The sequence below is a fragment of the Acaromyces ingoldii genome (assembly GCF_003144295.1).
Source record: "Acaromyces ingoldii strain MCA 4198 unplaced genomic scaffold FA10scaffold_3, whole genome shotgun sequence".
Lineage (NCBI taxonomy): Eukaryota > Fungi > Basidiomycota > Exobasidiomycetes > Exobasidiales > Cryptobasidiaceae > Acaromyces > Acaromyces ingoldii.
The window spans coordinates 466,838-491,512 of NW_020290249.1; the positions used below are offsets into that span (position 1 = coordinate 466,838).

At 56.9% G+C, this 24,675-nt stretch overlaps 7 protein-coding genes across 7 annotated transcripts; 4 read left to right on the forward strand and 3 right to left on the reverse strand.

Annotated features, from left to right (window-relative positions):
* Positions 1-268: 268 nt before the first annotated feature.
* On the forward strand, positions 269-6,089 carry FA10DRAFT_229383 (hypothetical protein; the record flags this gene model as incomplete). Its single annotated transcript, XM_025518786.1, has 5 exons — positions 269-1,066; positions 1,132-2,616; positions 2,677-4,900; positions 4,963-5,377; positions 5,441-6,089. The coding sequence occupies 5 exons, from the start codon at positions 269-271 to the stop codon at positions 6,087-6,089; spliced, it is 5,571 nt and encodes a 1,856-aa protein (XP_025377146.1).
* Positions 6,090-6,112: 23 nt separating this feature from the next.
* FA10DRAFT_266479 (hypothetical protein) lies at positions 6,113-7,292 on the reverse strand. Its single transcript, XM_025521506.1, has one exon. It carries the CDS (start codon positions 7,189-7,191, stop codon positions 6,157-6,159), a length of 1,035 nt encoding a protein of 344 aa, XP_025377147.1. The 5' UTR covers positions 7,192-7,292; the 3' UTR covers positions 6,113-6,156.
* Positions 7,293-7,689: 397 nt separating this feature from the next.
* Positions 7,690-11,304, forward strand: FA10DRAFT_301247 (hypothetical protein). The gene is made up of 3 exons (XM_025524956.1): positions 7,690-8,178; positions 8,261-9,731; positions 9,788-11,304. The coding sequence occupies exons 1-3, from the start codon at positions 7,904-7,906 to the stop codon at positions 11,162-11,164; spliced, it is 3,123 nt and encodes a 1,040-aa protein (XP_025377148.1). The 5' UTR covers positions 7,690-7,903; the 3' UTR covers positions 11,165-11,304.
* On the reverse strand, positions 11,302-15,433 carry FA10DRAFT_266481 (hypothetical protein). Its single transcript, XM_025521507.1, has one exon. The coding sequence runs from the start codon at positions 14,944-14,946 to the stop codon at positions 11,410-11,412; it is 3,537 nt and encodes a 1,178-aa protein (XP_025377149.1). The 5' UTR covers positions 14,947-15,433; the 3' UTR covers positions 11,302-11,409.
* Positions 15,434-16,164: 731 nt separating this feature from the next.
* FA10DRAFT_101038 (hypothetical protein) lies at positions 16,165-17,631 on the forward strand. The gene is made up of 4 exons (XM_025517826.1): positions 16,165-16,686; positions 16,754-17,003; positions 17,080-17,350; positions 17,415-17,631. Exons 1-4 carry the CDS (start codon positions 16,367-16,369, stop codon positions 17,582-17,584), a joined length of 1,011 nt encoding a protein of 336 aa, XP_025377150.1. The 5' UTR covers positions 16,165-16,366; the 3' UTR covers positions 17,585-17,631.
* On the reverse strand, positions 17,429-20,273 carry FA10DRAFT_251181 (WD40 repeat-like protein; the record flags this gene model as incomplete). The annotated part of the gene is made up of 8 exons (XM_025519596.1): positions 17,429-18,230; positions 18,294-18,515; positions 18,567-18,772; positions 18,867-19,027; positions 19,087-19,366; positions 19,428-19,544; positions 19,605-19,730; positions 19,785-20,273. 8 exons carry the CDS (start codon positions 20,271-20,273, stop codon positions 17,678-17,680), a joined length of 2,154 nt encoding a protein of 717 aa, XP_025377151.1. The 3' UTR covers positions 17,429-17,677.
* A 148-nt stretch (positions 20,274-20,421) lies between these two features.
* FA10DRAFT_251183 (subtilisin-like protein) lies at positions 20,422-24,632 on the forward strand. Its single transcript, XM_025519597.1, has 3 exons — positions 20,422-20,483; positions 20,535-22,347; positions 22,400-24,632. The coding sequence occupies exons 1-3, from the start codon at positions 20,457-20,459 to the stop codon at positions 24,574-24,576; spliced, it is 4,017 nt and encodes a 1,338-aa protein (XP_025377152.1). The 5' UTR covers positions 20,422-20,456; the 3' UTR covers positions 24,577-24,632.
* The last annotated feature ends 43 nt before the right edge of the window (positions 24,633-24,675 follow it).

The window sequence follows — 24,675 nt, forward strand, 5'->3', positions numbered from 1 at the left end:
CTTCGAGGCTAGGACACTGGCCCGTTCTAAATCGGTAATCTTCTGCAAGCTGTGCGAGTCATGTTCACAACAACCATCACGAAAGCAAGATGAAACGGGAAAGGTCTTTGGCCCAGATCGTCTCCAGGAGATGCAGGCTAGACACCTGGTGACTTCGTGCGCGTCGACTCTAACGCGCATGCGTGGTCCTTCCGCCATCGCCTCGGTCGACTTCATCAACAGTCTCTGCAAGCATGCATACAGCGAACCCCTTCTCCAAGTCGTTGGCATGGCGGCTTTCGCAGCGGTCCTCCGAGCCGGGTTGTCACATAAGGAGCGGAGTGTAAGGCTAGCTGCTGGTCGCTTGGGAGCGCAGGTCGTCCGTCAGGCTTCTGAGGTCGAAGCAAGCAAACGTGCATCTCTCTCACCAATCTTCCAGATCTATCTCGACAATCTCAATGGCACCAAGAGGAGGCGAACCGAGACGGCGATACTGGGCATGGGCCTTATGGGCGATATTGACGACGACAAGGTACAGGACTTTGTGCTCCTCAACCTCGTACTCCAATTAGGCAGCGACACATTTTCCAAGTCGCTAGCTTACACGACCATAACCCAGTTGGCGGCTCAGCATCGATGTACTAATTTCCAGCTCCTGGCGCCCTGTCTCGAGACAATCAGCGTTCAAGTCGTGGAGAAGATGACGTCGGCGCCCACGCTGTTCCTCGAGGTGCTTGCACTTACCAATCAAAATCAAAGCAAGTTCTTGCTCAGCACACTGCATTATACCTTGCCCCGCGTTCTCGACCTGGAGGAAACCAAAAGTGACAAGACGCTCAAGCTCATCGCCAGCGCCATTGGCCAGAACGTGCGGGCGATGTGCTTCGAGCAAGCGGCTGCTGTTCTCAGACACTTTCTCATGCTGCCCTCTCCGCGACGAGAGGAGGGTATGAACAGGCTCGTCGCCAAGGTGCGCGGAGATGAGGAACGCGGAGACATCAATCTCAAGGGCATGCTCAAGAGTTATTCGGTTGAACTTGTCGGTCCCCTCGTCACCTGCCTGGGCGATCCCAGCTTGCATGATAGCGTGAGCACTGGTTTTGGATGGATCTTTTGGACTTGCTACTAATATTGTCATGGCTTCCTTCAAAGGCTCTTGCGGGACTACAACAGTACAACGCCATAGTCAATGGTCCAGCTAAGACATCGTCTTCGGCCAGTGGAGGTGACCTTTCCAGCTTCTTGAAAGACGAGATCTTGGCGATTCTTTCGTGGATCAACGAGGATCTGATGAATGGACATGGGAAGAAGAGTCTTGCGCACAAGGCCATGACGGCGAGGAGTGTGGGAGCGCTCATAAAGGTTGTTGGCCAGACAATCTCCATGGTGACGCCCCAGATCATGGCCACGCTTAACAGCACCATCCAGGTTCGCGAGCTTGTTCTGCCAGCTCTCGAGAGCTGGCGGGTCTTCATCACGCGGATGCGCTACGATGACGTGGCACCCTTCATTGGTCAGACTGCGGCGACGTTTTTGGCTGCTTGGTCCCGTTTTGGAGAAGCTGAGAAGCAGCTGGCCTCGTCAATCTTGCGCTACATCGTCATTGACGGCAAAGACTCTTTTCACCAGCATCTCCGACACGGATTCCCGAGCTTGGACGAAATCAAGGCCGACATCCCCGACGTGTGTAGACAGCTCCGCGACATTGGCGTCCACGCTTCCCGCCAGCCCGAAGTGAGGCTGCAGCACATTCTCGACAGGGCAGCCAATGTCAATGCGAGCATCTGTGGACAGGCTCTGCAAGAGCTCAAGAGTTTCCTGACAAAGGAGCGCGACTTTGTTGAACGAATCACATCTGGTCACTCGTTTGGTCCCGTCGTCAGCAACATCGTTCATGTCCTCTTTACCACTGCGACGCGTGCCGACGAGCAGGAACAGATCCGTGACGCCTGCTTTGAGAGCTTGGGCATGCTGGGCGCAGTCGACCCCGATCGTTTCAAGCTCGAGACGACGAGCCGGATCGTCCTCATCGACGACTTTGAGAATAAGCACGACGTTGTCGAATTTGCCCTGCATCTCATCAAGGACGTTCTGGTTGGCGCCTTTCGCGCGACGAATGACACGAAGCACCAAGCCGCACTGGCTTACGCAATCCAGGAGCTCCTCAAGTTTTGCGGCTTCTCTTCGTCCTTGCTGCCCAACAGCACGCAGTTCCGTCAAGTCCAGCTCAAGACTCGGCAACGGTTTACCTCGCTCCCACCGGACATGCTCGAGACGGTCGCTCCGTTACTAGACTCCAAGTACTCGGTGCAGCATGGCGAGTCGTCCAAGAGGGAGCGTCCATTCTACAAGCACACCAGCTCTTTTCGAGAATGGATCCAAATTTGGACAAACGACCTGATCCTCAACTCGCAGGGTGCTGATGCGCACACAGTCTTTGATGTCTTTCGGTCTGCCATTCGAGATCACGATCTCTCGATTGCCCACCACATTCTTCCCCACCTTGTCCTCAACATTCTCATCCTAGGCGAGGACGTGCAGCTACAGGAGATCTACGAAGAGTTCAAGGTAATCCTCTCGGACCAGACCGACCCAAAGACGACCTTTTCGCCAGAGCGCAGAATGAAATCGGCCCAGGTCAGTCTCTCTCTTTATCTCCCTCAGGAAGGTGAACCTCAGCTGATTCATTGCAATTAGACTGTGTTTGGGCTGCTGGACCACATCAGCGCGTGGCTTCATCGGAGAATGCAAGCGCTGCGAAAGGCCAAAGCCGACGCAGGCAAAGGCCAGAGCCGCCGTCGTGTCGTTGTCGACGAGCGCGCCGTCGTGAGGGTCAACGAGCAATTCCAGGGCATCTCTCAGGAGCTCATGGCGCAGGCGGCGCTTCAGTGCCGTGCCTACGCTCGCTCGCTCTTGAATTTCGAGCAGAGGATCCGGACCCTTCGCGATGCAGGCGCCAAGGACCAAGACCTGCAATCGCACTACGAGGCCATGCACACCATCTATGCCAGCCTCGATGAGCCAGACGGAATGGAGGGCATTTCAACGAAGGTCATCTCACCTTCGCTCGAGCACCAGATTCGAGAACATGAGAGCACTGGACGATGGACCGCCGCCCAGAGCTGCTGGGAGGTGCGGTTGCAGCAGCGCCCAGACAGCTCCGATCTGCACATGGGCCTTCTTCGGTGTCTGAGAAGCTTGGGTCACTACGACACGATGCGTACCCACATCAGGGGTGTACTCAGCGTACATCCAGACTGGGATGAGCTCCTGGCGCCCTTTTACGTCGAAGGATCGTGCATCCTATCCGACTGGGCCGAAGTGGGCAAGGTTCTGGTGAGGGGCAACGATGATCAGAGTCCGGAGCACGCCACAGCTCGCGTGATGCTGGCCATGCATAACAATGACTCGATCACCTTTACGAAGGCAATGAAGGATGCTCGAAGGCTGCTTGGCAAGCCCATCATCGCTGCCGGCAAAGACTCCTACGTCACGGTGTACGATTCTGTGGCGCAGCTACACATGCTCCACGAGCTCAGTATCATTCATGAAGCCTGCGGTTCGGCCACGGCAGAGGGCGTGTCGACTGTATCAAGGACGAGGCTTTCTCGAAGTCGGCTCAGTGAGACCTTGGCTGCAAGATTGAATGCGACGCTGCCCTCGTTCCGAACACGGGAGCCGCTCCTGAGCCTGCGAAGGTCCGCATTCAGCGCCCACGGACAATTTCGAGCAGAAACGGGTCAATCGTGGATCGCCTCATCAAAGATCGCACGTAGGGCGGGCCACACGCAGACGGCCTATAGCGCCGCATTGCAGGCCTCGCAGTGGGACGCACCCTTTGCATTTGTCCAGCAGGCTAAGCTCATGGCTCTCGGCGATCAACCACAGGCGGCTATCCAGGAGCTTTCGAACGCACTGAGCAACTTTGCTGTGCAGAACGGTCAGATCAAAAGGATTAGCGACAGTGCCATCACTGATCTTGGCTCGAGCAACGGGGAAGATGACTCCACGACTTTGCTCAGCCACCGCGCGTACGCCAACGCACACCTTCTACGAGCTCGATTGGCCGAAGCGACGGGTCGGCTGGGTCCCAACGAGATCATTGAACAATATCGGCAGTGCGCAAAGCTCGATGAAGGGTCCGAAAAGATGTGGTACTACCTTGGACGCTTCTATGACCAGGATCGAGAGCAAGCGAGCAACTTGATGGCGCAGCAATTTAGCGTCTGCCGCTACTATTTCAAGTCGGCCCAGTGCGGCACAAAGTTCTTCTACCGAACCTTGCCCCGCATCTGTACGATTTGGTTCGACTGCGGAGATGAAGACGACCTGGTCGCCCTATCGAAGGGCAACGCAGCCAGCAAAATGGATCCAGCTCGCGAGCCGGACCGCTTCGAGGCGTTTGACTACTTCAAAAAGCTCAACGAGATTGTCCGGCGCTTCATCCGCAAGCTCACGCCGTACCAGTGGCTTGCCGTGTTTCCACAACTTTACTCGCGTGTCGTCCACAAGAACGACATTGTGTGGAAGGTGTTGCAAGAGCTCATCGCCTACGTCGTCGAACAATACCCGCATCAGGCTATGTGGTCTCTGGTCGCAGGCTGTCAGTCCAAGGACCCTGATCGGCTCAAGCGGGTGCGCGACGTTGTCAAGCAAGTCAAGGCCAAAGCCGACCGAGACAAGGTCCGGACGATTGAGAGGACGCAGAAGATGGCCGAGGAGCTCCTCAAGCTGTGCGAGCATCCCGTGGGAAAGGAACAGAAGACGTTGAACATGCAGACCAACTTTCCACGTCTGGCGGCGCTGGCCACAAACGAGCTCATTATCCCGCTCCAAGAATCGATTTCGGTTTCGCTGCCCGCCGACAACATTGCCAACCCCCAGCACCTGCCTTTTGATGTCGACTTGCCAAGGATCAGCGGTGAGCATTTGCGATCAAGCTTCCTGAGGTGAACAGTAATTGACTCTTCTCTCTCCCAAAAGGTTTCGAGCAGGTCGTGGAGATTATGAACTCGCTGCAGAGACCCCGAAAGATCGTCGTCATTGGGAGCAATGGAAGGAGCTACGCGTTCCTTTGTAAGCCCAAAGACGACCTCCGCAAGGATGCGCGCCTCATGGAGTTTGACTCCATGATCAACAATCTCCTCCAGACAAATTCAGAGTCACGGAAGCGCAAGCTCTACATTCGCACTTACTCTGTCGTGACGCTCAACGAGGAATGCGGACTCATCGAGTGGGTCCCAAACACTGTGGGACTGCGAAACATCCTTGCGGTGCTGTACAAGCAACGCAACATTGAGCTGTACACCCGCGATATTCACCAGGCTATGGACGAGGCGAGAAAGCAGACAAAGGCGGCGGCCTCCAGCGAAGTCTTTGAGACCAAGGTTCTGAAAAAGTAGGTGCTGCATCTCTTCTTATGCTATTTGTGTTATGGGCTGACGTGTTGCCTGTCGGACAGATACCCTCCCGTGTTTCACGAATGGTTCCTCGTCACCTTTCCTGAGCCATCGGCCTGGCTCAAGGCCCGCTTGGCCTACGCACACACGTTGGCGGTCATGTCGATGGTCGGCCACGTCCTCGGCCTTGGAGACCGGCATGGCGAGAACATTCTCTTTGACGCCCAATCTGGCGATACCGTCCACGTCGATCTCAATTGTCTGTTCGAAAAGGGTCTCACATTTGAGATTCAGGAGAAGGTGCCCTTCCGGCTGACACAGAACCTCGTCGATGCCCTTGGCGTGACGGGCCACGAAGGCGTGTTCCGTAAGGCGGCCGAAGTGTCGATGGGCATCTTGCGCGACAATAAGGACTCACTCATGAGTGTCCTCGAGGCGATGGTCCACGATCCTCTAGTCGAATGGGGTAGCGACAATCGGTCCAAGAGCGGGCGGGGAGCGAGCACGAATCGCGTGGACCCGAGAGTGGCGCAGGCGAGAAAGGCGCTGGAACCTGTCAAGGAGAAGCTGAGCGGCAGGGTGCGCAAGTCGGACTCGAGCTGGACGGCCGTGCACCACTCGACGACGAGCCTCGTCGATGCGCTGCTGAGGGATGCCATGTCCAAGAGCCTGCTGGCGCGCATGTACGTCGGCTGGGCTTCGTATCTCTAGTAGTCACCAATCATTCACTGTAGATAATGATGCATTTCATGAGACGATGGTGTTGTACAATATGAATCTAAAAGAGAATGTTTGATTTGCAGGCATTGCATGTAATGTCGCTATGGGCCAGCATCTCTTCGGTCGAGAGGGCCTCTTCGGTGCTGTACCAGTCGTGAAAGATGACGTGAAAGATGGGCGAGGAGGAGGAACATGAGGGCCGGAAGCAACGGCAGCGAAAGCCAGAACGGAGGCCATAGCCCTTTTGCGCCGACTGGCGAGGCACGACGATGGCCTGCGTCACGACGTTTGATGCCTCTGTCGGCGGTTTCTCCTCTGGGCTCCGTTCACGGCTGGCCAGGGCTGTCGACGGATGGAAGCTGTCCCACTCCTCTTCATCGTATCGCCCGCCCGTTGTCTGGATGACTGTCGAGATGCTGGAGAGATAGGGACGAGTGCGCAGCAGGTTGGTCAGCGCCTCTGTCCCGAAGCCGGTCCGCGCGACAAGGCAGAGCACACGGAGCGGTCGACCATCCTCGCCGTCGTCGTCGTCGTCGCCGTCATTCTCGCTTTCGTACCCGAGAAGGGTCAGACACCTGCGGAGAAAGTTGACGTCGGACGCAGAGACAGAGTCGGCATCGTCTACCGTCGCAGGCACCCTCAGGACTCGGCGCGCGCCACGGGGTCCCACGACGATCGACGCGCGTGGAGGGGCGGGGGCGGGGGCTGGCGTAGGTTGTAAGCGCGTAGACCAGATTGAGGACGTCTTCTGATGCTTGCTCTGTACTGCTGCTGCTGGACTAGGAGCGAGGGTATCTGGAGGGGAAGGGGAGGGGCTCCGACTCGTCGAGGACGGACGCTGTTGCAAGCGGGCCTGACGCTCGAGTACCGTGCGAACGAGCCGTGCCGCTTCTCGCCATTCGACGAGGCTGAGGCGATGGCCATTACACAAGGGCTTGAAGCAGCCTGCCACGCGACGTCGAAAGAGTGTGCGAAGATGCTGGCAGACCTGCGTCCGGTAGAGGTATTCGGTGCCCAGGTCGAGGTGCGAGACGATGAGTGCGTGAAGCTCGGGCGGCAGAGAGAGGAGGCTAATGGCGCGCTCCTCCTCCATGCTCCCCTTCTCACGCTCGACTCTCGCGCGCGCTGAAACAGTTCTACACTCTATAACAATCCATCACGCAGCGCCTTCAATGCCGCTATACGTTGGTCGTGGTTGCAGTCACGGCGTGTGAGGCCGTCTTTAACGCGTCAAACTGGGATTGATGATCTGCGCTCTAATTATTTAGACTAAGCCATGCGAAAGTCGAGGAGCTTTGCTTGATGAAGAGAAGGCGAGATAGACCGATCCATTAATGCCCCCCTCCTCTCCGGAGGAGATTCGGCGGCACGGAAAGCTCATACGGCACCGATATTAAAAATGCCAAAATTATTAAATTGTCCTATGCAGTTCGACGTCTCAAGCTTTCACCGAGGCAGAAGAACATAATATTACAATTCTATCTCGAATACAACATCTGAGACGTTTTTCGTTTCTGACAACCCCGCCACACTGTGGGCTATCTCTTCGGAATCCGGCACGGGTGTTTTCTTTCGAGGACAGGGCGTCTGTCCTCTCTGTCCTCTTCACGAGTCGCTCGGCTTTGCACCTCGAGGGTCCGGACCGTTTTCCTCAACCACAATTGCACTTCCGCTGGCTCGTACGACGTCTCCCGTCCCCACTCACGGCGGAACATGGTTCTTTCGAAGAACTGACGTACGACACTTCGGATCAACATCGATTACCTCTTCTAAGAGAGGCGACACACTGCCCAGGCTAGACCCCAATGTCGCAACAGCAAGAACATGGTCCAACACCTTCCTCGTCTTCCCAGGCCATGGCGCCGGAGACGGTAGCAGCAGCAGCAGCCGCGGAAAGAGGGTCGGAATCGGCAGCTTTGCCGGATGCCAAATTGACACCGAGCTGCTCGAGGTGCCGGACAAAGAAGCTGCGTTGCCACTACGACGAAGGCGTGGCGTCGTGCACAAATTGCATTGGCAAGGGGCTCGAAGACGAATGTCATCGAGACGTGAGGGTGCCGCGGGGACGAAAGAGATCCAGGTGAGTCCTGCGGCCAACGTATACCATGTGCCTTATGGGAGTGCTAGAAGGGGGAGACTGATTCGAGACTCCTTTCGCGCAGACGCGAGGATGGAATCAGCAGTGGACCTGGCCCACTTAATGCAGAAGACCCAGCGGCGGACCGGCTGGGCGAGATTGCGCGGCTCAAGAGGAGGCTAGCGGAGCTCGAAGGCGTGCCACCTCCGGCCCACCCCGCCTATGCCCAAAGGACATCATCGTCATCGTCATCGTCGTCGTCTTCCGCACCGTCGAGGAGGATGAAATCGGCGCCGAGAGGACCAGCCCCGATACCTTCGCGCTCCGACACCGAGGACGCCGCCCTGATGCTGGAGTCGCTTGCCTTTACCCATCATCACCGTGTCTCGGCCCGCTTCGCCTCTTCGACGACGAACGCCGAGGATGGCGGGCGCCGCCGTCTGACAATGGCAGACGACCAGGCCGGCTCCCAGTGGGCCTCGTCGTCCAGCCTCTCGGAAAGCCTCGGTCTTGTCAGGTCGGCCAAGCAGGACATCTATGCCAGCGACGGCGTCATCGTCGAAGAGCTAATAACCACCTTTCTCCGACGTGTCACCCACAACGTTGGTCACGTCATCTATGGCCCAGGCATTAAGCGGGCCAGCCAGGCCTTCCTGAGCATGTCCGAAGAGGAAATCATCGTCAGCGACCTCTTTGTCGATCCTTGCACCTTGGCATGCTTGCTCCTCGTCCTCTGCCTTGGCTTCGAGTTCCATTCCAGCACAATGATTGCGAATGCGCCACCCTCGCCCGGCTGGAGGGCTGTCGAACACCTACGCAAGCAGGGCATCGATCCCAGCACGCGCTGGTACGATCTGGCAAAGAAGTGCCTCAAGGTCGAAGCGTCGTTTGAGCTCACCAGCGTGGCCGCCCTGCAAGCCACCTGCCTGCTCCTCTTTCGAGGAAAAGAGACAGTAGCTCGTAATCGGATGCTGCTCAACGTGGCCGTGTCGAGCGCTCAGGACTTTGGGCTTCACCGACTAGGCGAGGCTAGGCGCAAGTCAGACATGGATGTCAATGATTTTATCCGCCTCGAGACCGGTGTTCGAATTTGGACATACCTCTGCATCTATGACTGGTCCTCGGCCGGCACCCACGGCCTCACCTACATGATTCAGCCCTCGCAGACGACGACACGCATGCCCTTGAACATCAACGATGACGGTCTCGAAAAGGCCGACGGTCGAGAAGAGCCCTTAGAGAGGTGGACAGAAGGGGCTTACGTCATTGCTCAGTACCAGCTGGCTGAATGCGTCCGAGACAGCGTAGATGTGCGCAACGAACAGGCAGTCCAGGTCAGCAGAAGCGAGCAGGAGGATCAGATCGTCGATGACGAGAAACACGAAGATCGGACGCGCAAATTCGCCGTTGTTGGCTCTCTCGCAAGCCTTTCAGAAGAGAACCGTAACAAGGTTCAGGCAAGAATCATGGCTTTCGTCGAGGAGCTGCCTCGCTTCTTCCACATCGACAGCGATGTTGCTCATCCTCCCGTGGTCCCTGTCCAGCGATGGCTTCTGGTGAGTTCATTGAAGCATATCACCACATGGCTGGGCTGACGGAGTAGAGTGCACAGCACCAACAAATCTTTGATGTTTTGATGAAGCTCAATCGAGGGCGACTCGCGACAGAGGAGGGCAGGGAGAAGTGCTTGATGCTGGCACATCACGTCCTCGACCAACAGGTCGAGATCCGCTCTGTCTGCCCCATCGTCGACCACTTTGCGGTCCATTCGTCGCATACCTACAGCGCCTGCATCATTGTCCTTCTCGACCTCATCGCAAGGCCGTCACAGGGGGATCTAGAGACGAGGCGCTGGTCACGAGAGCGCGTGGTGAGGGCGATTAAGGGTCTCCGCAATTCCGGCTGGATCTCAACTGGAGTCAGAGTATTAGAGGTCTTAATGGCTCATGAAGAGGAGCAATTTTCACTTTCGACGACGGGACAAGTCGTGCAGGGACGACGACCAATCCTGAGCGATGTAGCCAGGAAGCTGGTCCGAGAGATTGGCGGGGCATCCCAACCCCGCACTCGTCAACATCCCTCCACAGACTGGCCTGCCGCTCAACAGCCATCTGGTCCTGTCTCAATTGCACGAGAATCGAGCGGCGAAGTCAAGAGGCGCCAATATGATACGACGATGCTGCCTGTCCTGGGTGCTTTCCCTCCGGCCAGACTGTCGAGTCCATCGCTCTGGCCGCAGGAAGCTATCGCCGACAATCATACGCCGGTGACAGCGAGTCGCCGCACGAGCCAAATAGCCTCTTCATCGAGATCTTCCTCGACGCCCCGGACTACCTCGTCGTCGTCGATGACGTCGCCCACCGGCTCGATCACTTTGAAGGGAGGCCATGATCACGCCCATGTCGCTGTCACGCAACCAACCAGCTTGGCAACCATTCCATCGCAAGAGCCCCTTGCCGGCAGTGTCGGTCTCGATTTTGGCATGGTCCTTGACTGGGCAGTTTCTCTGGGCTTTGCGAACAGCCAACCAGAAGATGGCAAGATGAACGGCGACGTAGCCGCGAAAATTCAAAAGCAGCACTTGCCGCAACACGTTGTGGGAGTGGACCATGTCCAATCGACGGCCGTGCAGCAACAGCAAAGGGCAAAGGTTCTCCAGCCGCGGTCACCAGTGTCACAGCATGCTCATGCCTACGCCATGCAGCCACCTCTTGGTCCCCCGAATCATTACCTACCACATGGACATTTTGCGCATCACCAGTCAAGTCAACATGAAGGTCATCAGCAGCAGCTCTATCCTCCACATCAGCCCCAGTACCAACAGCAGCTGCCGACCTCTTTCGGCAGCCCTAGCTCGGGGCAAGATAGGCACTTCATACCGCCGCAACATCACCTCCACCCTCAGCAGCAGCAGCCCCCGTTTCAACCCCAGTTCCTTTCTCCTGATCAGCAGTATAAACCCCAGCCTGTGTACCGTTCCTGGACGTGATTGTTTCGTACTTTTCTTCAGTCAGCTTCTCTTGTCGTACGTTCTCTCTGCTTGTAACAGTACCTCCCAATTACCCCCGCTGTTTTTCTTTCTTTCGACCAAGCTTTCTAATCACGATGTCAAGGGAAAATTAATGCGACGATTGTTATTATCCGCAGCGGAGACAGAGAGCGAGAGAGCAGGGGCAGAGTCCGTGAAGAGAATCAAAGGATACAGGATGTATGGTTTGGAGAGACAATATCTGATCAGAAATGAGCCGCGGCAGAGGCGACGTGCTGAGGGATGGGCTGGACGGTTCGGAGTAGGTGCTCTACGCTTGCAATTTCTCTCTCCATGCTCGGCCAAGCATAGCCAAGCTGCGCCAGCGCCTCGATGCAATGTCCGACTTCGCGCTTCTTCGCATCGACGTCAAACGGCCCGAGACGCGCTTCGACAATGTGCGAAGGGATGTGGCCCTTCTTTTCTGTCTCCTTTTCGCGCTCGGCTTCGTCCGCCTCTTCCATGCCACTGGTGTGAGCATTGCTGGGCGACTCGACCGAGGCCGAAGGAGGGGTAAGGAGCAGAGACGACGACGAGGTATCATGCCGCGTAAAGAGCGTGCGGGGGTCGACGGCTGCGCCGTGCAGCATCGACGGGTCAAGCAATAAGCTATTCGATGTCAAGGAGGAGGAAGACGATGTTGGAGTGGTGATGATGGCCGGCGTCCTTGCCAGGAATTGTGCCACAGGTAAGATCTGTCTGAGCAGGATACCACCAGTCTGAAAGACGCGCTTGGGCAAGAGAAACTCGACGAGCCTCGAGATGCCCCGACAGGTCGTCAAGGCACGCTGCCTTGACTTCTCCAGGAGCAGCCTCACCGCCTCGTTCGCCGCAAGATCAGAAGAGGGCGAGTAGTCGAGGACCTGGTGCCGCTCGCCCAGGATGCGGAAGGTGGCCAGGTCCAGCATCGCGCAGGCAATCTTGATATTTGCGATCCACCCGAGCGGCTGAAAGGGTCGGAGGCCATCCATGATTGTTCTCGCTTCAAGCGCGCATCGATCAAAGAACAGTAACAGCGAGTCGATGCTCCTCCAGAGCGCTGCGCAAGCCTTTTCCAGCTTGCGGACTTGCGCCGATGTCGGTGTGCCGGGGAATCGGTCACGGGGAGTCAGGCCAGGTTGCGTGGACGGGATACTGTCAATGTGACGAGCGAGAAAACGAGACAGAGCGCCGACCTGCATGAGAGCCAAGATGGAGAACGAAAGACCCATCTCGCCATTGAGCTTCGGTTTCGGCAGTTGCGTGACCGACATGTCCGCTTTGGTGGGGTCTTGAGCCGGTGCGGTAGAAGAAGCCGACGATGAGCCTCCTTTAATGCCAATGGCGCGCTCAGCGGCGAAGAAAGGCTGCTTGCGGTGCATCCCCGTTATGATAGCATCCCTCGTCCACGTCGAACACCACACTCTGCTCCTCTGCATGTGACCGAACATGAGTGCGACTGCCTCTTGATCCTGCTCATCGACTTCATCTGCTCGCTCGAGGTTGAGAGCACTGAGATGATTGTATGCGGCCTTGGCGAGGGAGGAGGAGTGCTTTTGATCGACGAGATCGACTATTTGGACGAGGATCATGAGTGCCTGGATTGCCTCGACGCTCGGATTCTCTTTCAGATTGTGCTTCTCGACGAGAGCCAGTGCCTTCTTCAGCAACTCCCAGAAGAATGGCTGTCGAGCCCGTCCCCAGGCCAGCATGTCTTTACCTCGGCCCGCGCGATACGTTGCTGGCGCTTTTGGTCCATCGTCGATCCACACCTCCTGCTCCCTACTAGTGCCTTTCCACGAATTAGGACCTTGCCCTCCCGTCACGTCCTTGATCATCGAGGCAGCGCTGCCAATTGTCCCCTCATCACTGTCGAGGCTACCAACGATAGCCATGCCCATGTCTTGACTATACGTTGGGTGCGGCTGTGTCAGTTGCTGCTGGGGAGACTGTTGAGGTAAAGGCGATCCGTCGCTGTTCTTTTTCCTCTTCGACTGAATGTACTCGTCGGTGCAGACGATCATTTTGTCCTCGCATCGGCTACATCCCATTCCCTCTGGCCTTTCGAGCTTATCGCACCTAAGCCTTCGAAGACGGCAGGTATCGCACGCAACACCTTGCTTGCGCTTAGGACGTCGAACCTTGCCATTGGCACCGATGATCGCTCCATTCTCTGCCGTCGCCAACACAGTCGAAGAGGGCACGGCGCTCTTCCAAGCACCACCTCCTGGTCCGCTCTTGGCAGCGCCCTCGTCAGCCACGATGGTCGGCATTTGTCCCGCCTCTCCACCAAGTTGGTTCGAGTGATTTATGCTAAGGCCCGCTGCGCCGGTTCTTCCGGATGACGATGTCCCCTCGCCGCTTCCAGAACCACCGAAGCCGAGCAGCGCCGCATCCTGTCCGAATGCGACGGGCATATCGGTGTAGAGGGACGCCCAGGCATGCATGACAGCAATAAGCGTCTCGGTTGTTTCGGGTGTCGAAAGTGTGCTCTGCTTGGTAGCTGGCCACACAGACATCTGCAGGCCGGGCGCCGAGTGCCTTGCAGAAGGGATACCTTCCTCTTGGGCTCCGCCGTTGGCCATGATGGACATGACGCGATAGTCGCCCGAGGAGAAGTTGTAACGAGCACTGAAGTTGTGGAAGTCGACGATTGGCATTTGCATGTGCGCTGTGGCGAAGAAGCACGTCAAGAGACGCAAAGACACCGATCCAGCCATGACGCGTTGGGACAGGCGGCTATCGGCGCTTGCGCTGGGTTGTGTCAGCAGCTGTCCCGTCTGGCCCGGCTTTGATCCATGCAAGAGTCGAGCCTGTTCGATTCTCTTTCCCGTCCTGCTCGGCCGTGGGTATCTCCTCGATGGAGGCGCATGGTTGCGCGTGCATTCAAGGCCCTTTTTTACGCATCGCAAGCACTTTGTCCGTCCATTCTCTCCCACGACTCGTTCCCCCGGTGGGCAGGCGACGCATCGAATATGCTTGCTCCGGCATTGGTCGCAAGTCACACCCTGCCTCCTTTGCACCTTTGCCTTCTTGGGGAGCCCCTTGTCACCGGCCTGCTCATCTTCCTCATCCTCTTCCTCTTCGTCCTCCTCTTCGTCCTCCTCTTCCTCCTCTGTCTTGCTCGGTCGCTTTGAGGCCGGAAAGAGCGGGACGAAGGATGAAGACGTTGGAGCATGAAAGACGCTTGGAGAAATGGTCACGTCCTTGAGCGCGCCATCCTGGCTTCGGGGGCTGGCATCTGAGACAGAAGTCGAGTCAGTAGACTGGTCGGCCGACGAGTCGACTCTGCCACCATTGTGAGTCGTGCGAGGTGAAGAAGAGTGAGAGCTGAGGCTGTGGGGAATGAATGTGGGCGTCGTCTGTGACATGCGTAACAGATCTGTCGAGCTGCTGGGTGTGGAAGAGTTCCATTGACCATTGTGATGGTCAAATGTCAGGGCAAAGTCGGAGGCAGCGTTCATGGGGATCGTGTTGGTGCTGTTCCAGATCCACTTTGCATCAACGTGCGATGGAGCATGCTGGTACGATGGTGACAGACCCATCGTCGCGTGACCGCCATTCTCAAGTCCGCTTCCGCTTGGGAAATGAGAGGTATGCATGTTGCCCACGTTGTCACTGCCGGCATGGGCAGCCATGAGATCGACCAAGGCTTGATAGTTGTTGCCGGCATGATCGTGCTGGAAGTGCGCATTGTTGAAGGGACCTGCCGAGGTCCTAGGCAGGGTCTCGAGGAAGTTTACATCCTGCGGTGACGGCGCCATTGTGGAGCTCGAGGTTGACGCTGAAGCAGACCCTGATCCCGAGCCAGATGCCTGCCCCGACGAAGTCGGCGGGTACGACTGCGCCATATCCTCTGCTGAACGTCGTCCGTGTCCTCCTTGCTTCTTGATGTCAAATAGTACGAGCAGGAACTCTTCTGGCGTGCCCCCGTCGACGCTAGAAGGTGATGTCTCTTGCCGGACCAAAGATCTGCTTACGCCAAGGATGGGCCTATTGCGACGACTTCATCTCTTGCGCTCGATGGTGGTACGAGTGACAGTTGGAAAAGACCTGCTTGTGGGCCACGGATGCGCGGTGTTGCTTCCACCTCCCCTTTCACGTAGTGTAGTGGCTGTGGAGATCTCCTTGTGCTTCGGTCTGGCTCTGGAACAAGCTTCTCTCAGCACCTTCAGGATGACTGCTCCAAGGACTAGACCGGCTTCGGCGCCGTTGCCCGAACAGGGCCCGTCCTCAAAAGTCTGCTCATTAAATTGCGTCTAAACTTCCGTCTGGCTGTCTTGCCTCTTGATTTACTTTCATGCCGCATCCACTCCTGTATTAATGATTTCCCACGCCAGGGCGTGACTGAGACGAAGGACTAATGTGGAATTATATAACATGATGTATTGCTAAGAAGGACAACTTTTTTGGGGGTCGCAAGGAGGTGCATCCATTCATTCCTCCCTGGCACGTAGTAGTGACCATTGTATGCGGCGTCTTCAATGCCTCTTTTCACGACGACTGCCCAGAAAGACCCCAAAGGCTGTGCTTCTGAATGGCAGCATTCGTGAAAGTGGTGCACGACAAGCCTTATCGGCGACACGGCGGCGGGCGTGCTCCGCTGCCTCCACGCACCGATGTCGAACCGAGTTCGGACAAGCGAAACAGCGAGAAAAAAAAAAAAAAAAAGCCCAATCGAGGGACCTGCCTCATCTGCTCCTCTCTTTCACGGGTTTTCGACCACCAGGCCGTAACACAAAGGGTAGAAAGTGCATCTTTCTCAACAAACATTGCTAGAATCGGTCCACGGCAGCGGTAACCTTGACGTTGATCCACAGCGGTACGCCCGACTGAGTTTTGATTGTGTAGGCAATCCTGTCCCTTCTTCTACGGGCCAGATGTCACGCTGAAAGCACGTGCATATGGGCTCTGGCTTCTTGTACCGATCCCCTACCACGCGGCTCATTCGTCAATGTGCTTGTCAGTTCCTCGGCTTCTCCAAGAGATGTTGTGAGGATTTGAGCTATGTGTCTTTGACAGTAGTCACTGCTCATAGTGTAGAGCTGTAGAGTGGTAGCGAAAGGCACAGTCGACTGGGACGCGAGATGGAGGAGGGGTCTCGTCGGGACTCGGGCTAAAGATTTGTCAACCTTGGCTCTTTTTGTGGAAATCACCTTGCCATTCACGCCGTGCGCCGAAAGAATGCTGGCTCCCGGTCTAGCTCCGCGCGTTCGGTTTGGCTTGCAGGGCAGCATCGCAAGAAGCCAGACGATCGCTCTTCGCCCACCGCCCCATCTAATTTTGCGACATTATGTATCTTCTGCGAGCCAACCCTCAGCTTCTGCCTCTGCGCCGCCAAAGTGGTACCAGAGACCCTTGACGCTCCTCCTCGCATTCGTTCCGGTCTTCACCTTTGGCCTTGGCGTGTGGCAGATCAAGCGGTTACGATGGAAGCTCGATCTGATCGATGAGCTCGAAGACAAGCTCAAGCGCGAACCCTTGGAGCTACCGCGGAACGTCGAGTGAGCCTTTTCCTTCTCTCTCATCTGCTTGTATTCTTGCTCATTCAGGAAGCAATTCGGCCTTTAGCCTTGACGTGCTCTTAGGTCACTATACGAATCGGCTCTTCAACATTCACGGCAAGTTCCCTGCGCCTGACGCGTCCAATAGCATCTTCCTCGGGCCGAGGGTGCGAGAAGGTCAGATGGGCTACCACGTCGTCCAGCCGCTCTCGCGCCGCTCTGGCGGAGCAGACGTCGTCGTCGATCGAGGCTTCGTCGCCAAGGACAAGATCCTCAACTCATCGTCCAACGACGTCTCGCAGTGGAAACTATCGGATGTGGGTTATCCTGTGTTGAGGATTAAGGTAGACCATCGCGAATAGCCAAGCCGTGCTAACACCTCCCTTCCTCCAGACATCAGCAGGGACCTCGACGGGCCCGCATCTGCTTCTACTCCCCCGCGAGAAGCAGCGGAACTCCTTCACGCCCCAAAATGACCCGTCGAAGCACATTTGGTACTTTGCCGACGTGAGGGAGCTCAAGTCATTCTTCGAAGGCGGGTCTCGCCCGGCAGAGGAAGGAGAGGATGACTTCACGCCCTCGGCTGGCGTCGGACGTAGCGTAAAGGAAATGTTGGGGCTGGAAAAGAACGAGGTCATGCCAGTTCTCATGGAGGAGATCTTTGGTGAGCTCAGTATCGCGGGGACAACGAAGTTGCGCGAGAGCTGACCGGCTGTACGCCACCACAGAGGGCAACGCATACGAAGCGTCGCAGTTGCTGGAAAAGGGACAACCTATTGGAAGGCCGGCGACCGTCGAGCTGCGTAACCAGCATGCCGTCTATGCCGCCACCTGGTTCTCCCTCTCTGGCGCAACGAGCGTGATGCTAGCGCTCCTCCTTCGTAAAGGTCCTCGTTAACTTAACTGCAGCATCACAAAGCAAAATAATGAGACAATTACAATTATGGGTGGTGGGAACAGGAGTATGTGTGAAGGAGAAGATACAAAATATTCAGCGTGCCGACTCTTGTCTGCACCTCTCGATGGCGTCCTCAAGGTTGAGACCATTCTTTCCGAAGCCCTTCCATTCGTGCTTGGCCACGCTACCCTCCTCTCCAGCAGGCCCGTCCCAGGCCGTTGACATGAGGGCCGGTTCGGAGCTGTGCCAGCTGACGTCTCGGACCGTGGTGCTCTGGGCGCCGCCACCAGAGTACATGTATGGTCGCCGATACCTATCTGCCGCCATTCTCGATTCCTCTTCCTGACGCTGCCTTGCAGACAATGTCTCTCTCTGCGATGGAATCGGCGCCGAGGGGTCCGACGCCTCGCCGTTGAGCTGCTTTAGTGGCACCGCCTTTGACCGATCGAGGACCTGGACGACCTGGCCGTCCAAGGACCAGATGTGGATGCGACCGTCTGCGCTGCCCGAGTAGATGTACCTTTGGCCCGTCGTAGCAATGGGGCTGAAGTGACATCGAATAAGGGTGCGCAGAACGGCGTGGCCTCGGTACGTCATGACGGAGCGATCCTCGGGATGTGCCTGGTAACGTGGCTTCTTGTAGGGCCTGCGGGGACACACAAGTAAATGAGCACGAACTACAGAGGGAATTGGACACGTTCCTACACACATGCTGCGATAGTCCCACTGACGGAGGCCGTAGTGCACCTTTGGCATGCGGTCGAAGTCTTGGCTGCTGACCATCATGCGCAAGTCCCACAGCTTGGTGCTCTGGTCCTTGCCGTTGGATATGCAGTACCGTCCATCGCCCTTCGGCGCGACAAACGTGATGCCCTCGGTGTGGCCGGGCAGAACTCCTGCTGGCTTTCCTCCAGAGAGAGACCGTCGGTCCCTGTATCGAGTGTAAGAGCGAGAACCCACAGATGTCGTATGAGAGACTCACCAGACCTTGACGAAGGAATCGTCACTGCCGCTGATCAAGACATTGCTGCTCGCTGAATCGGCAAAGGCGACGCCGTTCACGTCGTCGGCATGGCCCTCGACCTTCAAGACTCTCTTGCGCGCTTCGATGTCAAAGACATAAATCTCACCAAAGTGAGCGCCTGCTACAATCTCGCGCGAGTCACCCGAGAATCGGATGGACCAAATCTGCGTTGTGGGATTCAGTCAGCACTCGGAAAATCACTCGCCTGTCCCAGTCCCTGCTCTGAGACTGCGGCCTCACCCCGCTTCTCCATCTCACCCCTGCCTCATCGTCTTCGCGGTTGCTGAAGTCGAGCATGACTTGCTGCTCGTTGTGGCTTCGGCCTCCCGACTCGATGTCTTGTGTGGTGGAAACCAGGTGGACGTAAGGATTGATGGACGAGTAAATCATCCACTTGTTGTCGGGTGACAAGTTGGCATCTGTTCCATGTATGTCTTGGTCAGCGAGACACAGCGGGGTGCAGCGAGAACAGACGGACCTGTTACAGTCCAGGTGCCATGACGACCCTGAATCGTCTTGATTGGCTTGAGGGAGGTAAAGTGGTCCGTGGCCATCGAGACATGATACCGAGTCCGCCTCGAGTCGGCGTCTGCATGTCTCCTCACCACCCTCGAGGGGCTTGCTGTGGTGTCGTAGAGATGGACCTTGAAATCCTGGGTACAAGTGTAAAAGAACGAAGAGTCCTCCGAGTATTGGCCGCAGTAGCTTCGAGCAGGATACTTGGCCACCTCAGTCCCGTTTGAGTTGGGAACATAGTCCTGAGAAGTGTCGGTCAGCAACATGTCCCATTTCCTGCCTGCTTGTGCTGTGGGAATTCACAAATAGTTCGTCCTTTTCTATCCGGCTCAGTGCACATCTCCGGCTTGCGAGCTTGTCGACGAGGTTGTAAGAGGGCTGGAATGCGCTTTGAGGGGCCCCAAGTGGTCGTGGAGGCGGCTGAAACAGAGCATCAGTACATCATATCAAGAGAGAGATCTGCAACCGGATCGAGCTCACTCTGCCGAACTCGCCACCATAGTAGAGCTCCTGGCCTGCTTTGATGGGCTCTTTGACCGGGTCCCAAAAGTCTTTGATCGGGGTTGCACGACCTCTCCGACCCATCCCTCCATAGGAATAGCTCTCCTAAAGACGTGGAGCATAAGTGAAAGTATCCCAACGAGGACGAGACACACTCACTTCGTCGTCGTCATCATCATCATCATCACCTCCTCCCTGCGCAGCTGCATGTGCCCGTCGGATCTGAATACGGCCGCTCGCAAACAGTCTTCTGAGTACCTCGGCCGCTCCGTTGCCTTCGCCTTGGCCATCGTCTCCCATTCTGGCAGCCACGGCTTGAAGGAGAGCCGAAAAATCGCCATCCTGATCCTCGTCGTCGTCGCCGTCTCCTTCTTCGACTTCGTCCGCCTCCATCTCCAGAAATGCATCCTCGTCTTCCATGAACTCCTCGTCGAATTCATCTTCGTCAATGTAGAAGTCCTCATCGTCGTCATCGTCTTCGTCCTCGTCCTCTCCCTCGTCTTGACCCTGCTCACCATCCTCTTCATCCAGCGGCACCATCCATTCTGTCCGCGGATCGTCATCGTCCTCGTCGCTTTCGAGCTGTGAAATCATCGATTCGAGGAGATCGTTGGTCCGCTGCCTCTCATCGAGCTCATGGTCCGACATTGTCTCGAGAGGTGGCGAAGGAGTGGAGCTGAAGCAATGGTTACGTGATGATAGCGTTCGGCAGCGCAGGCCGAACGGTTGCGCGCGCACGGGGCACCCTCCTAAAACAATTAGGACGCGTGAAGGGTACCCTGCAGTCTGGCTCTCTGCATCTTCTTCGTCGCAGGGGCTGGCCTTGAATCCATGCTCATCAGCGCTCGCGCTCTCAAGGTATGTGCAACGGACTGACGCCTTTGTTCATAATTGCTGATGTGTCAACAGACACTTGCGCGACCTGCTTCAATCGCTCTTCGACAATCCCCAACGCCCCATCTCTGGCGATTCTCGCACACATCGGCGCGGCGCCAAATCGATCCTTTGACTACGGACATGACGCCTGCGAGGTCGGTGCCGCCCTCGGCGCCCTTTCCCACAAATGGGCTGCTACCAAAGGAGACGACACAGGCCCTGTCATTTCTCAAGAAGTACCCAGAGTGCGACGGCCGTAATGTGCGGGTGGGCATTCTAGACACAGGCGTCGACCCTGCGGCGATTGGGCTGAGCGGCCGTGGCAAGATGGTCGACGTCATCGACTGCACCGGCTCGGGCGATATTGCCCTGGCTGAAGTCAAGCCTGTCTCGACGGACTCGAGCGGCATCAAGGTCGTATCGCCCACAACCGGCCGCACCCTGGTTCTGTCGGCACAGCTCAAGAATCCAACTGGCTCTTGGCTGCTCGGGGCGCGGCCTGCCTATGCACTCTGGCCGGACGATCTGGTCAGCAGGAGAAAGGTAGAGAGAAAAAGGGAATTTGACGTCGAGCACGGCCGGCTCGTTGGCCAGGTTCAGAAGGAGCTCTCGGCGCTCGAGCAGGCAGCCGATGAGCACCTCGAAGGCGAAAAAATTGAAGCTGCAAAGGCGGCCAGAGCGCAGCGCAAGGAAGAGCTCAAGAACAAGCTCGCCGTGCTCAAGGACCTGGCCACCAACTACAAGGACCCAGGACCCATCATCGAGACGGTCGTCTTCCACGACGGCACCCACTACCGTGCCGTTGTTGGTGGCGCAGAGGGCACCTTCCACGACCCGTCCCAGGGGCTTCCTCATGACCAGCTCAAGCTCCTCAAGGACTCCACCCTGGACATGACAAAGTCACTTGCGCTGACAGATTTTCGCTTCGAGAAACAGCACGCCGAATTTGGCGAGGCCGACATGCTCACCTACTCGGTCAACATTCTCACCGACGATACAGACTTGCAACAGGCCATTGAGGCACCCAAGGGCAAAGCCATTGGACTGTCCCTCGTCGTCGTGTCTGGTTCGCACGGCACACACGTCGCTGGCATCGTCGGCTCTCATCGCACTGATGATGAAGAACAGAATGGCGTCGCGCGTGGCTGCGAAATTGTCAGCCTCAAAATTGGCGACACTCGCGTCAAGTCGATGGAGACGCAGCAGGCCCTCTTGCGAGCAGCCCAGGCTCTCGTGGCGACAAAGTGTGACATTGCCAACATGTCCTTTGGCGAAGCCGGTGCCTTTGGTGTTGAGAACAAGGGCCTATTTGCCCAGATTTTGAGGGACTTTGTCATTCGTCAGAGAGACATTCTCTTTATTTCGAGTGCCGGCAACGCCGGCCCTGCTCTCACCACAGTCGGTCAACCCGGTGGCACAACGTCGGGCATCTTGAGCATCGGCGCGTACGTCGATGCCGGCGCCATGCAGCAGGCTGAGTACGCACTCGTGGAAAAGAACGTGCCTTCGTCGGCTACGACCTGGTGCTCCCGCGGTCCAACGGTCGATGGCGCAAAGGGCGTCGACGTATATGCGCCTGGAGCTGCTATCACGTCGATCCCACGCTACTGCCTTTCCGCCACGATGCTCGCCAACGGCACTTCGATGTCTTCGCCGAATGCTTGCGGCAGCATCGCTCTACTCCTGTCGGGCATGAAGAAGGAGGGCATTCCCATCACCGCTGCCAGGGTCTACAAGGCCATTCGTGCCACGGCAAAAGACGTGTCCGACGATCTCGGCGTGCCATTCATCCAGGTCGACAAGGCTTGGGACTACCTCGTCGAGCATCGAGACAGGCCAGATCAAGGTATGTTCTCACGCTCGGTCTCACTGAGTCGCCTGCTGACTCCGCACAACAGACGCAGAATTTCGGGTTGCCGTGACGCCGGCGGGCAAGCTGCCGGGAAAGCCTACAGACCAGAGGGGCATCTACATACGCGAAAAGAACTTTACCCAGAAGGTGAACCAGTACAGCGTCACTGTCAAGCCGACCTACAAGCCATTTGGCGAGCCAGAAAGGGCCTACGATCTTCAGCTGCCCGTTACACTCATTGCGACGGAGCCGTGGGTCAAGATTCCTGACTACCTCTTCCTCGGCGGCAATGGGCGGACGTTTGAAGCCCGTGTCGATGCCACACAGCTCTCGCCAGGCCTGCACAACGCCCTGATTGAGGGATACGACTCCAACACGCCTGGTCGCAAACTCTTCGACGTCCCAGTCACGGTGGCCAAGCCCTTGGTTCCTCAAGGCCCCACGGTCAACTTCAAGGGTGTTCGTCTGGCCACGGGAACTGTCGACCGTCGCTTCATCCACGTACCAGAGGGTGCGACATGGGCCGAGCTCCGCTTCCGAACCTCAAAACATGAGATCCCGGGCACCTCAGTTCGATGCTGGGTCCATGCGGTGCAGCTCGAGCCCCAGCAGCGGCTGGGCAACGTTGAGGGGGCCTATGTCATGGCCATGAACGAGAACGAGCCGGTGACCAAGAAGATGACGGTTAAGGCGGGCATGACGATGGAACTTGTCCTTTCGCAGTTCTTCACCAATGCTGCCGGCTTCGATCTCGATGTCGATGTCGAATTTCACGGCATCACCGTCTCACACCTTCTTACCGGTCGGGACGAGCTCACAATCGTGGGCGGCGACGGCATCGTCCGCCTCGAGTGCATCTCCAACTTGCGCATCGAGGACCTGAAACCATCGGTCACGTTTGATCAGCGCAGGATCTATGTCCGCCCAACTTCGAGCGAAATTGTACCCTTGCTTTCCGCTCGCGACCGCCTGCCGTCTGGCAACAACACGGCGGAGCTCATCATGACGTATCCAATCGACCTCAAAGAGGAAGCCAACAATCTCTCCTTCTCGCTTCCCCTCAGTGACCACCTCTACGACAGCGACGTTCCGATGCTGACGCAGCTGTACGACATCAACAAGAAACGTGTCCAGTTTGGCGACGTCTATCCGAAGAAAATCGAAAAGCTTCCAAAGGGCTCCTACACGCTTCAGGTTCAGCTTCTGCAGCAGAGTGTTGCAGCGCTAGAGAAGCTCAAGAACATGACCCTGCGCGTGGATCAGAAGCTGAGCAAGCCCGTCGAGAGCGTCAGTCTGTACCCGGACATTGTCGACCAGTTCGGGCCTGGAAAGCCTTACAAGGATCAAGGCCAGGTCAAGCTGCACCCTGGCGAGAGAAAGGTGCTGTGCATGGACACGAACCTGGAAGGCGAGGCACTGCCTAAGGAGGCGCAGCCTGGTGATCTTCTTCTTGGGACGCTGTCCTTCGCGGCAGAAGGAAAGACGACTCTCCGCTATCTCGTTCCACCTGCGCCCAAGAAGGCGCCCACGGAAGAAGGCAAGAAGCCGGACCCAACGGTTGCAGAGCTCCTCACGGGCCTGGTTGGCAAGGTGGCTGAGTCCGACAAGAAGAGCTTCCTGGACAATCTCGTCAAAGAGTATCCCAACGACTTGGGTGTGCTCGTGGCCCGTCTCGAGTCATTGAAGGCAGACGACAAGGAGGATTCCGCCCAGGTGCTCGCCGCCGCCGACGCTGTCCTAAAACATGCCGACGTCGATGAGAACCGCATCCTCATCTCCCTCGGCTCCAAGCGGCTTCCTGCCTCGGAGCAGACACCAGAGCAGAAGGAAGAAGCTCGCAAGATGGAAGAACGGAAGAAGGCTCTTGTGACGGCCCTCAATCGTCGCACGCGTGCGCTCCTGGCCAAGGAAGAGGAAAAGTCGACCAAGGACTTTGAAGAGACGTTTGAGCGATACAGGAAGCTCGTCGACGCTTCCGACAAAGATTTTGCGAGCGTGTATTCACGGTGGGCCATCATTCACGAGCGCTACGGAACGGCGCTGCAAGCGACACGAAAGCTCATCAAGGAGCTGGGCGCAGGCACCGCTGAGACCGTCGTCGAGCTCAACAAGGCCCGCCAGCTCGAGCGCGATCTCTATGCCAAGCTGGACTGGAAGCTGTGGAGTGCCATTGGTGACAGACACAGGGTCCTCGAAATCGCTTCAAAGTACCTGTCTTTCTGAAATAAGAGATTCTATGAGCAATAAAATGATGGCGTGGTAGACACATTCGGTGAACCTCAGTGTAGTCTGAATGCGGACGTCAGCTGGTCAATCTGAACA